Consider the following 12746-nt stretch of genomic DNA (forward strand, 5'->3'; position numbering starts at 1 on the left):
GAGCCGTGACCTGGTTTTAGCTTCCCCTCCCTGGGCTCCCGCCGCTGTGTCTGGGCTCTGTCTATGGCAGCACCCAGGGCTGAGCGGGTGCTGACCGCGGTGCCCACAGGGCCCAGCTACGCCCAGCCCCAATGGGTGGGTTGAGCCCAGCCTGGAGGCACCTGCACTCGCCAGCCAGGGGTGACTCCTTGGCCTGGCAGGGTCAGAGCAGGCAGCTGCTGGCATCTTGCTGGGGGTGGGGTTGGGGCTGCAGACAGGGCAGGGGAACTTGGCTGGCAGGGCGGGTGCAGGGGACCAGCCAGCTGGGGCCCTGAGGCTGATCAGCGCCATGCGGGACAGGTTCCCTGCACCCACTTTGTGGCTGGGGTCAGACTCCAGGCTGTGGCTCCGGGTGCTTCCTCTGACTCCCACCCCCCCACGCACACCCCTGGCTGAGGTGTTTGCACAACAGGGCCTGAGCTGGACGCTTCTTGTCCAGGGGCCTGGGCCTGGGTCCCAACCTGAGCAGGGCAGCCTTAGCCCCGGAGGTGTGGAGGCATTAATCCCTTCCCCCCCAGAGTTGAATCCGCCTACGCTTTGCAATGTGGGGATGATGACATGGCCCAAATGCAGCTGGCTCTGGGGTGGAGGGCAGCGGCTGCACGGCAGGGCTGGGAGGTGAAGGGACGCCAGGGGGTGAGATCTGTGCTGCCAGCCGGAGGGGAAGAGGTGGTGGTTCAGAGTTAACTGTGGCTGTGCCGGCTGGAAGGTTCAGTGGGGGAACGGCTGGGTAAGGACACGTGCCTCCGTGGGAGGGAGCTGCTGGCACTTTGCTCTGTTCTTCACCCCCCCATCCCTGCAGTTCTTAAGTCTCTAGGGGGTGGGATAAGGGGGTGTGATCGTTGCAGAGCCCCAGAGGGCAGGTGTGTGCAGGGGCCTGGACACGGAGAATGACCGACACCCTGTTTCCTGGCAACTGATGGCCTGGGCCCTTCTCCCCTGCAAGGTGAGAGCTGAAGGGTGGGAGAACAAAGGAATCAGGTGCCCTCCTGGCCGGGGAAAGGGACAAAGCCCAGAGGAGGGGGGGCTGGAGGGAGTTTCAGTTTGGGGCTGGCTGGGACATGGAGTGAAGTGCAGACGTGGCTGTCTGGCTCACTGCCCCCCAAAATGGACCCAGCTGAGGGGTCCTGTTCTCTGCACCTACAAGGTCTGCTTTAGACCATGTTCCTATCGTCTAATAAACCTTCTGTTTTACTGGCTGGCTGAGAGTCCCGTCTGACTGCAAAGTTGGGGGGCAGGACCCCCTGGCTTCCCCAGCACCCCGCCTGGGCGGACTCGCTGGGGGAAGTGCACGGAGGGGCAGAGGACACTGAATGCTCTGAGGTCAGACCCAGGAAGGTGGAAGCCGGGTGAGCTTCTTGCCCTGGGGACAGGCTGCTCAGAGAGGAGACTTACCCAGAGTCCTGCCTGGCTTCGTGGGGAGCAGTTCCAGAGCATCGCCCGGGGACTCTGTGACAGCCCCCTCAAGGATTGAACTCACAACCCTGGGTTTAGCAGGCCAATACTCAAACCACTGAGCTATCCCTCCACCCGGCCTCCTCTTCCTCCCCAAACCCCTGCCACACCGCCTCCGCCCTTTGCACTCTTCTTCCCACATCACCTGGCCCCACCTTCCCCCCCCCCCACCCCGGCGCTCCTCAGGCCCCAGCCTGGCCCCTCCCGTCCAGCGCTTGCTGACGTGGGGAAGGGAAATAAGGAAACTGTTCAAAGTACTTTTAGCAGCTGGAAAGGCTGCAAAGGATCTGGTGCCATGTGCCCAGCCATGCCCCCTCCCCCGCCTCCCACTGTCCCCCCGCCAGAGCTCTGCGGGTCGCCCGTCAGGAGACCCTGGCTCAGGGCGGCACTGAGCTTTGCATCAGGCATCCAGGACTCAGGCTCTGGGTTGCCCACCGGTCTCTAGAGGGGTCAGGCAGGGTGGGATTTCTCCCCTGGGCTGCATGGGGGCCTTGCTGGCCCATGAGGCATCGGGAGTTGGTCACGGTGGGAGACCAGGCCAGCTGGACCAATGGACCAACGTCCAGCTGAGAGCGAAGATCCCAGTGGAACCGTGTTCACCCCTGGAGAAAGCCCCGGGAGCCCCTGGCCTTGTCCCTCTGCTCTTGGGTTCCCATGACGTGGAGGTGCATCAGAGCAGGATCTGCCCAGGGCAGGTGCTTGGTGTCAGGCCCCAACCGGGGTGCCGCAGTACGTGGGAGAGACTCCGGGGTGGGGCTTGGGTATAGTCACCGTGACATGCTGCTTTTCTGTGTGCACATTTCCGGGGCCAGGACAGTCTCTTTGCGGCTCCCCGGGGAGGCGAAGCTGCAGCCTCCGGCGAGAGCTGGATCCTCGGAGCTCAGGGAGTGGTGGCTGGCTTGGGGCAAGCCGGCCTAGCCCTCTGCAGGAATGAGAGCAGGAGCTTGAGCCGCAGCCTGAGCAGGGGGAGCCGATCCCTTGGGCTGATGTGCAGGAGGATAAAGGTGAGCAAAAGTCTGCCCCGTGCAGGAGGTGATGGGGACAGACACGCTTGGCTGCCTTCGCACTGACCCAGGCCCCGACGATATGGCAGCACCAGGGGTTAATGAAGGTAGCCAGTATTCCCTCCCCTCCCACAGGGATCACAGAGCCAAGCAGCACCCCAGGACCCCAATACTCCTGACCTGGCTCTGGGGCTGGGGAGGGGACGGTGGCTCCCCACAGAGGAGGCGGGGAGTGAGATCAGCGGTCCCTAGACAGACGGACCCCTCTCACCTGCCAGGCTACAGCCCGGCGGAGGGTGCAGGTTTCATGCCGTGGGTGGCCACCAGACATGGTTGGTGGGTTCTGGGCAGGAAGCAGCGTGTATTCTAGGACCTTGGCACCTAGTCCCTGCGGGGGCCGAGTCGCTCCCTGTGAGCTGTGCCCGGTGGGAGGAAGTCTCTGATGAATCTCTCCTTGCGGATGCCTGATCAGGCCCTGAGTTGCCCACCGGTCTCGAGAGGGGTCAGGCAGGGTGGGATTTCTCCCCTGGGCTGCAGCATAGAATATCAGGGTTGGAAGGGACCTCAGGAGGTCATCTAGTCCAACCCCCCTGCTCAAAGCAGGACCAATCCCCAATTTTTGCCCCCGATCCCTATATGGCCCCCTCAAGAATTAAACTCACAACCCTGGGGTTAGCAGGCCAATGCTCAAATCCCTGAGCTACACTTCCCCTCAGTGGGTGACTTAGAGACCCAGCCCGCTCTCAGATGAGGTCGGGGTGTTGTGGGATTGTTGCAGGAGGTCTGTGCATGCTGCTACAGGGGATCAATGCCAATGCTGGCAAAATTAACCGGCAAAACTGCATAGCATAGGCCAGGCCCAAGGCAAAAGCTGTCAGGTGATAGAGACAAAGCGGGGCTGGGCTGAGGGGAGGGAACTGGGTGCTCAGATGAGATGTGGGAGGGGTAGGGTGACCAGATTTAACGGAGAAAATACCGGGACACATGGGGGAAGCCGAAGCAAAAAACGCCGGAGCGGCCAAAGCCGCAATGTCGGGATGCGGGACAAAGACTAAAAATCCGGACAGTCCCGATTTTATAGGGACGTCTGGTCACCCTAGGGAGGGGATCGGGGCTGAGCACAGGAGCAGCTGTGGGGGACTCAGTATCCAGGCAGCGTCTTGACCCAGCATGTGTCCCAAGTGTCCCCTCTACCCCCCCGAGAAGTGGATGAAACGCAGGGTCCCGGATCGAGGGGAGTTTCTATGTTTTGTTTGGTTCCGATTTGGACCCAGACCAATTTAAGGGGAATGGTGTTCCCCACAGACCAGGCAGCCTGAAACTGACGGAATCCTTGTCAGTTTCACATCTGCAATCCAGGGCTCCCCAGAGCCCTCTGGCTTTGGGACAGCCCTGCCATGCACACTCCCCAGGCTCAGGACTTGGGCAGGCCGGGGAAGCCAGAGGGCCAGGAGCAATGAACCCAGAAGCCCTGGCTTGGACTGCGGTTCTCTTGGGGCTCCAGCTCTGCGGCAGGGACCCCGAAAGCCCTGGATGCAACCACCGACCCTGGAAAACCGGGGACCCCCACAGCCCTTCAGAAACCAGGCAGGTGCCATCAAAGCCCTGCCTGTGACTGGCTGAAAATTCATTGAACCCAAGGTGGTTCCGCGAAATGTTTCAGTTTTGACGAATCGGCAAAAATTCCTGCCCAGCTCCAAACTTACCTGTTCTGTTGCCCCCCAGTTCCCCGCCAGCCCCAGCAGCCCACTTCTCCATGAACCAGGCGGATACCGACCCACAGGAACAAAGCAATGGCCAGACTGTCTCAGAACTGAGGTCCATTGAACCCAGGGGCCTGTCTGACAGTGCCTGCACCAGACACTTCCGAGGAATTTGCGAGAACCCCCCCAGTCAGCAGATATGGGATAAACCAGCCCTCACCCCAAAATCTGTCTCTCTCTCTCTCGTCTCATAGAGATTAAAGCAGGTGGTTTCATGTCTCTTCCAGAATTTGCCAGCATTAACTAGCCTAACACTTGTTACCGATTGCAATGTCCAATCCTGCTTTGAATGCTTGGCCTCAGACAGTCATGTGGCAAGGAGTTCCGCAATCCAACCACATGTCATCTACAATAAGTATTTCCTTGGCTGTGCAGAGAGCTCTGTGGGGGTGGGAGCCAGCTCTGCATGCGCCCCTTGCTCCTGCATCATGGGCAGGCAGCTTATTCTGGGTCACCTCATGCAGATCGGACGTGCCGCCTCGCCATGAAGCTCCTCCCCAGGAGACAAGAGCTGTGGCTTTGCCTCGGCATGGCTGTGGGGCTTGCCATGGGATTTACCTTCATCTACGCCTTCAGGACAGAGCAGAGCACGTCAGCGCTGGTGCGAAGAACCCACCACTGTCATCGCCCAGGTGAGGGATGGACATAGTCTTTCTAATGCCAGAGCTGACCCCCTGCCCCCAGACCTGGGTCAGGGAAATCCCCTATGGCCTGATGGAGGCGAGTCATTGAATTGTAGCCCACTTGCAGGTCAATGGCTGTTGATGGTTGGTTGACACCCGTCCGGGCGCTGGTGACTTTCCTGGCTGTTGTCTCTGGAGAGCTAAAATCTGGCTGATTCCCCAATTTACAGCACATTTTACTGACAGCCATGTAACATAATCGCATGTAACACAATCGCATAACTCCATATGCACTAATGATACAGCTGTTTAGAGAGAACCGTGGCTTTCAGCAGATCATAACTTTTCCCCCGATACCTCACATGACATGCCTTATATGGAATATCACAATTATCTATACGTGAGGAATATGGGAGCTACAGGGTGCCCCCCGAGGTATAGAATGTCACACCACCCCGCTTCGTTTATTGCAAGAGGGTTAGTCACTGATTAGCTCCAAGGCAGTTTGTGTTATGGTTCTTTTGGCATCCAGCCATCAAGGCCATGAGGTGGCGTGCCTCGGTTTCCCCCTTCACACAGCAAACCAGATTTGTTATGGTTTCTCTGCTGTGGTGAGCTTTAAATCTGTTTACAGGTATTAACTGAGAAGCAGCGTTATCAGAAGCTTTCTTAATATGACAGGTGTCTTCAATTACCATCTCTACTATGTCCCAAGGCTCGTCCCAAAAATTGTGCATAATGTATCTTATCACAAGGTTTAACATTGGTATCAAAATTCTTATCCCAAGACTTAACATTAATATCAAAATTTTTATCACAGCTGGGCATTTACAAGTATCTTTATGATCCCATGCCCTCTGTTCAGACAGTCTGGTTTGAAGTTGGTTTGTTTATTACCCATGGTGTCCTTTGCCTCCCACCCATGTAATCAGTCATTGGCTTTTCTTTCCCTCCCTCCAGTGTTCCCGTCTGCCTGGGTTCTTATTTTAATCATGTTTCTGGGATTTTGGGATCTCAGGGTCTGGCAAGACAGGGATCCTGCACATTGACTGGCCCTTTGGGACGCTGTCTTCCAACCCCAGGACTGTACATATGCAAAAACATTCAGCTTCCTTTTTGAGGTTAACCTGTTTTTCCTCCCTCCCAGCACTGGGTTCTTCCCTGCCCCCTTTCCCAAGAGGGCTTTTATCTGTGCTCTCTGGGCTAGGTGTGTTTACCCTTTCATCAGATTTACCTTTTTCCAGCAGCTGTCCCATAACTTTTCCCTGTCTCTCACCAGCCTGGGGGAAAACACCCCCCTCTCTGTCAGTTGGGTCATTTGTATTCTGCCAAACTACTGTGATGGAGTAGGGAGTGGGGAGTTTTGACCTGGGAGTTTTACTGGTACGGTCTGCATTGGTGCTGGATGGTGGTGGGATATCAGGGGGGGACTTCACTTGAGGGATGAGGCATGTAACCTGAGCCCAGGAGGGGGTTGGGGGCCAGGTGACACCTTCTGCCCTGGAAACTGGACAAAGGCTGGAGGAGGAGCCGGGAGTGTGGCTGGGGGAGACAGCTGGAGGGGGTTTCAGTTTTGGAGCTGGCTGGGGAAACGGAGGGAGGCCCAGAACCAGGGTCTGGCTCCCTACCCCCCAAGATGGACCTGACTGAGGGGTCCTGTTTTCTGTACCTACAAGCTCTGTTTTGGACTGGATTCCTGTTGTCTAATAAACCTTCTGTGTTACTGGCTGGCTGAGAGTCACGGTGAATCGCAGGAAGTGGGGGGTGCAGGGCCGTGACTCCCCCGCACTTTTTGACAGCAACCACCTGGCAATTTCCTGGTTCCAACTCCTCTGCTGTCCCAGGCATTGGAGCTGCATCTTGATGTAATGGGACCCAGTTACTTTCCAAAAACATACCAGAAATAGCATCCTGACAAACTGGGCCCTGGATTGGGGTGTCCTCCACCACCCCTTTCTCTGTCCCTGAGAAGTCAGCTGTGTGACGGCTCCCCTCCAGGACGTCGGTTACACAGTTCCCTCTAAAAAACCTGGGGCACAGGCTGAGTGCCTGGGTGCACGGATGTTGACCCAGCCATTCAGTCCTGGGCATCCTCTCTCAAGTGATCACTGTGGAGACATTCCTGTACCCCCACTATGCCTTCCCCAGTTCCCTCCTCTGGGACCCCTTCTAAGACACATCTCTCTGTGCTCCTTAGGAAGGGATCCATCACTTGCTCACCTGCAAAACTCTGCCAGCTAACAACTGGGGCAGTTTCCTTGGTCACTGACAACCCCTCTCCTGCCCCCGATCCTGGGGCATGTTGCCGTCTGCTGGAAAGGAGCTAGTCTCAGCCCCTCCCATACTTGGAAGCACCCTGCTTCCCTGTGTTACAGGGTCACAGGAATCCTCACCCACTTCAACGTGGTTTCTGAGATCCCCTGCGCCTTCTCTGGGCTCTCCTCTGGGCCACATTGCTCTCTGCTCCCTGGAGCGGGGTCTTTCTCTGTTTCGTCTGCAACCTGCTGGCAGCTAACAACCTGGACAGTTCTCTCCCTGGCAGGCATTACACCCCCCTCCCTTCCTGAGGTGGTGCTGCCTCTAACTGCAATGTAGGACTTGGTCTCAACCACCCTCCCACCTGGAAGCATGTGGCTTCCCCCTGCTGCAGAGGAATCAAGGAGACTCTCTCCCATTCTCTCAGTGGTTCCTGAGACCTTACCCTTTCCCTCGGGGGTCCCAGCATAAAACTCCTCCTTGCTGCAGGCAAATACTTTAACCTGAGCGACATGGAAAAAATCCTTACCAAGCAGCAGGTCGACAAGGAGATGTTCCATTACCCCCATGGTCAAAACACTTTCCAAACCTTCCCACACCACATGGATTTTAGCTAGTGGTACGAGGAATCTGCTTTCACCCAGCCCCACAATCTCTGCCGTTTGGCCAGGTAATACAGTAGCCTTTGCTTAACCAGAGGGATCTGGGCCCCTGCATCCCTCTGCCCCAAGTACTCCCTGCTGTTAATGCTGACAACCTTTACATGCTCCATATCTGGTTCTGCAGAGGCTAAGCTCACAAAACCAATACATTAGGTTTCCATCCCCTGGGGGTTTTCTGGGTTGAGGACAGCAGAACCATAGGCGCCAACTCTGAGGGTGCCCCGGGGCTGGAGCACCCACGGAGAAAACCTGGGGGGCACTGAGCACCCACTGGCAGCCCCCCTATCAGCCCCTCCCCCCCAGCACCTCCCGCCTCCCCCAGTGCCTCCCACCCGCCATGATCAGCTGTTTCGCGGCATGCAGGCAGGAGGATCTGGGGGGAAGAGCGAGGATGCGGAGTGCTTGGGGGGAGGGGCCGAACTGGGCGGGAAGAAGCGGGGTGGGGGTGGAGCCTTGGGGTGAGAGGTGGAGCAGGGGCGGGGCCTGGGGGGCTGAGCACTCGTGGGCACTTTGGAAAGTCGGCATGTGAAAGTAGAATGAATTATATTTAAATTATAATTCATTAAAGAAATGCTGCTTGAAAGGTTTGTTGAAATATAGTTGTCAGGAAGAGAAACATTAAGAAGTGTGAGACAATGGGTCCTCAAACTAATTAACTTAGAGTTGCTACTGAGCTAGGAGATTGGTAAACGTTAGTATGCAAATAAGATATGTATGTATAGTTGTCAGTTTCTCTTCCTTTTGTCTCTTATGTTAAATTGGCTTTGGCGTATCTGTATAAATAAGTTAGCTTGAGCTTTTGCATGGGGCTCACATATCTGGGCGCATTGGCAAAGCACTTTGCTAATAAACAGAGTGGTCTGACAAATTATGTGAGTCCTGAATCTGACTTTGACAGGTGCCTGTGAGCAGAGCTAACGTTCACTATTGGTTGCCTGCTTCCTCCTAGCACAGGGCATCTATTTCTCAGGTGATCAGAGGAATTTCACGGCTCACACCTTTTGGGCTCTTCTCTTCAGGAGCTTTGGGAGGAGGGTTAGAGGAATGCTTTTGGGGAGGTGAGGGCCCAGCCTCCCAGCCACTCTCCTTCTTGCTAGAGATAAAACAGGATCTTCCCTTCCCACCGGGTTTAAACCCCTCTTTTGGTGTTTGCTTCCAGTAGACACCTGGGTCTGTTCAAAGACATCAGCAGGAGATGCCGTTTCCTCCGCAGACTTTACATCTTTGTCCCAGAGACTCTGCTTTACGTCCGCCCGACAGATGCCTAGGAAATGCTCTTGAGTAACAAGAGCAAACATCCCCTCAAAGCTTGCAACACCTTTGCCCCTCGCCCACTTTCCCATCAAGTCTTTCATTTTTTTCTCATGCTCCCCATTACTCATACCAATATCCCTCTTAAGATTCCTAAATTTAACTCGATACGTTTCAGGGGGAATCGGAAACCTTTGCAAAACAGTGGTTTTGGATTTACAATAGTCTCAAGCACCCTCAATAGGCATTTCATTGAATACATTCAGCACTTCACCAGTTAATTTTGCAATCAGGGTAGAAACTCGCTGATCATCAGGGATTTCAGGCACTGCACACAGCCTTTCAACAGTGCGCAGATATTCAGCAATCTCGTCTGACATAAGTGGTCCCAGTTGTGGATTTTTGGAGTGACGGGAATCGCTGGGGTCGGTGGGTTCTGGTTGGTGTTTTCACTCTCTTTCTCCTTTATCTCCAGTTCTTTCAGTTGTAATAGTCTCTGGTGCGCTCTCTCTTTTTCTACAACCTGCAGTCTGAAAAGCTCCAACTTCGCAATGGCTTCACAGCTTTCACTCATTTTCCGGCTTTTCTGTCCCTTCGTCCCTTTCCCGAAATAAGCAACCAGAAAATAACAAACCGGTAGCCACCTCCTGACTCTCCTTAGCCACCACACTTAAAGCCTCATGTAAAAATCTTTACACCAGTGTGTGAAGTGCAAATCTTGCTCAGTACAACACACAGCAGGTGTGTATTTCATCCCGCTTGCTGCACCCCCAACACAACCCCTACAGTTAGAACACCAGGAAATTTCCGATTTAAATAGCTGAAAAAATGAACTTAACAATTTTAAAATCCCATGACTGTGAAATTGACCGTGAATTTGGTAGGGCCCTCGAAATAAGGCGTTGCCCTTCTGTTCCCAGAGGAGGACAACGCGATCGCGGCCGAGCTGTACAGCAAGGTGCGGATCCTGTGCTGGGTCATGACAGGCCCCAGCAACCTGGAGACCAAGGCCCGGCACGTCCAGGCCACGTGGGCGCGGCACTGCAACGTGGTGCTTTTCATGAGCTCGGTGCGGGACGACGGCTTCCCCGCCGTGGGGCTGGACACCAAGGAAGGCCGGGACCAGCTGTACTGGAAAACCATCCGGGCCTTCCAGTACGTCCACCAGCACCACCTGGAGCAGGCCGACTGGTTCCTCAAGGCGGACGACGACACCTTCGTGGTGCTGGACAACCTGCGCTGGCTGCTGGCCAACCACACACCCGAGGCGCCCGTCTACTTCGGGAAGCGCTTCAAGCCCTTCGCCAAGCAGGGCTACATGAGCGGCGGGGCCGGCTACGTCCTCAGCAAGGAGGCCCTGAGGCGCTTCGTGGAGGGCTTCAGGACCCAGGTGTGCAGCCACACCACCTCGGTGGAGGACCTGGCGCTGGGCCAGTGCATGGAGAAGGTGGGGGTGCAGGCAGGGGACTCCCGGGACACCGAGGGGCGGGAGACTTTCCACCCCTTCCCCCCAGAGAAGCACTTGATGGAGAATCTCCGGATTGATCGCTTTTATCCCAGCTACTCCTTCTACCCCGTCCTGGTGGTGAGTATAAGGGAGTCCCGGCTTGGGGCAGCTGGGAGGTGGGTGGCCCGGGCCGAGGAATACTGGGCCTTGTATCTCTTAAGACGAGACCATCATGGTCCCCTGATTCCTGGCACTGTTCTTGGCTCTGCCCATCAACCCAGTTCTGCCCTCAAAACAGGCTCCGCCCACCTTCCCAGCTCCGCCCACTCCCTACAGTTGGTGCTGATGCCGTGGGGCTCGATGTGCTGCTCTGTCCCCCCTACTCCCCCCACATGAGCTGGGCCACATGAGCCTGCTACAGCCTGGGCCAACAGATCTGGGTCTGCTGGCTCATGCGCTTAGATCTAGTGGTCCTGGGTTCGATCCCCATGACCCAGCCAGTCGGCTCTTGGTGCGTTTCAAGGCCAGCGGGGACCCTCGCGAGTCACGTGCTGACCCTCTGTCTAACCCAGGCCGGTGAACATCATGCAGGGGTTCAGGTGGGCCCCCCCTTTGCACGTGGCTGAGCTGCCTGCCTGCCCGGCTCAGTCACGCGGCCATTTGGGGCAGGATTCTGTCTCTTCCTGTGGTCCAGATCAGCTGTGTCCCCCATGAAACCCGCCCCCAGGAGGCAGTTATAGGAGCTCCGACCCCCCCGGGGCAGGTTTCTTTCCTAGCACGGTTGGCTGAATTCACATAGTCCTGGTCTCCAGCAGGGCTGAGCCACCGTCTCGCCATCAGGGTCTTGCCTGGGCTGCGCTGAGCAGGGCTTTGAATAAGTCGCTAGGCCATATTAGCGCCACCAACATGCGCCTCGTAACGCTTCAAGGCCCCGTCTGCCGATGAGCTGCTAACCACCCGTGACTCCCGGCAGCAACCTGGTTATAACAGAACTGACCCCTTGATAGCCAGACCCTTAAAAGGCCGTGGGAGCCAGTAGCTTGACTAATGGTGCCTCTCAGTCACCGGCTCACTAGGGTAAAAGTTTTCTGCCACGCTGGGCTCCCTCCAGACCGGGCTGCGAGCGTATTAAACATGAGAGCGGCCACACTGGGTCAGATCAATGGCTCATCTAGCCCAGTGTCCTGTCTTCTGCGCCCGTGGCCAAGGCCAGGTGCCCCAGAGGGAATGAACAGAGCAGGGACTCATCATGTGATCCATCCCCAGGCACCAGACTCTGTGCTGGGCTTCCAAGTGACATGGGTGTGTGTGTGGGGGGGTTCACCTGTAAAGACCCCCCTTTTCCCCATGCGCCGCACAGCCGGCCTCTCCCCGCACGGTGCCGGAATCCTGGGGCCGACGGCTGCGCATCGGGGCACGAAGGTGTTGTTGCGGGGGGTGGAATTGTGACTGGCAGCGGCTTGGGGCAGGGTGGCGTCAATTGCTGCCCTCGGGGTATAGCTGTGTTGGGTCCAAGGCAGCTCAGTCTGGGGTGGGCTGCAGGCCCCTGAGCGCGGCTGGCTCTCGTCCCCACAGGGTACCCAGAGCTGCTCGGATTTATCCATCTCCTTCCACTACGTCAGCCCGGAGGAGATGTACCTGTTGGAATATTTGAGCCAACACCTGCGCCCGTACGGATACCGGCCCCGCTACCAGCCGGCGTCGAGGACCTGGAACCGCACAGAGCCCAGGGAGGGGTGACTGTCGGGGGCTCCGCAGCGGGACGCCAGCCAAGGGTGCGAAACCCTAAGGGCCGGGGTTACCCCAATGGTGCTTCAGAACCGGTGTGAGGCTGGACCCCCGGTGCCAGGGGCTGTATAAAAGCGACCGAGGGGAGGGAGGGGGCATTTGACGCTGGAGGGCTGTGTGTAGGACGGGGGCGTGGTCACAGTGGGACGGAGCAGAGCCTGATTAGCCCCTTGTCCGGAAGATGCCAGGACCGGACATCACGTGCCGGGTTAGCCTCTATGGGTGTGGAGCGCAAGCTCAGAGCAGAGATGTGGTTCGGGGAGGGGGCTCTCAGGCAGGGCACCCCAGTGGGTTTGGGGGGTATTCTTGGGCACAACCCCGGAGGGAGTTTGGGGGGCCCCCAGTTAAGGGGGGGGGCAGATCTTGTCTACATATAAGGTGTCCTATTGTCATTGCAAACCTCCCTTCTCTTTAGCTACCTCCGGGTGAAACGAGGGTTTGTCTGTGGGGGAGCCCAC

The 12746-nt window shown here is 56.9% G+C and overlaps 1 protein-coding gene across 1 annotated transcript; it reads left to right on the top strand.

Moving 5' to 3' along the window:
• Positions 1-4730: 4730 nt before the first annotated feature.
• Positions 4731-12240, top strand: LOC102947920 (glycoprotein-N-acetylgalactosamine 3-beta-galactosyltransferase 1-B). Its single transcript, XM_043532826.1, has 3 exons — positions 4731-4893; positions 9974-10638; positions 12076-12240. Exons 1-3 carry the CDS (start codon positions 4746-4748, stop codon positions 12238-12240), a joined length of 978 nt encoding a protein of 325 aa, XP_043388761.1. The 5' UTR covers positions 4731-4745.
• Positions 12241-12746: the final 506 nt, after the last annotated feature.

Source organism: Chelonia mydas, chromosome 20 (assembly GCF_015237465.2).
Source record: "Chelonia mydas isolate rCheMyd1 chromosome 20, rCheMyd1.pri.v2, whole genome shotgun sequence".
Lineage (NCBI taxonomy): Eukaryota > Metazoa > Chordata > Testudines > Cheloniidae > Chelonia > Chelonia mydas.

Excerpts from the sequence above, each read along its gene's own strand:
- LOC102947920 (XM_043532826.1), top strand. The coding sequence starts at position 4,746 with ATGAAGCTCCTCCCCAGGAGACAAGAGCTGTGGCTTTGCCTCGGCATG. Across the intron at positions 4,894-9,973 it reads CCACCACTGTCATCGCCCAG|AGGAGGACAACGCGATCGCG; the intron begins GTGAGGGATGGA and ends TTCTGTTCCCAG. Across the intron at positions 10,639-12,075 it reads CCTTCTACCCCGTCCTGGTG|GGTACCCAGAGCTGCTCGGA; the intron begins GTGAGTATAAGG and ends TCGTCCCCACAG.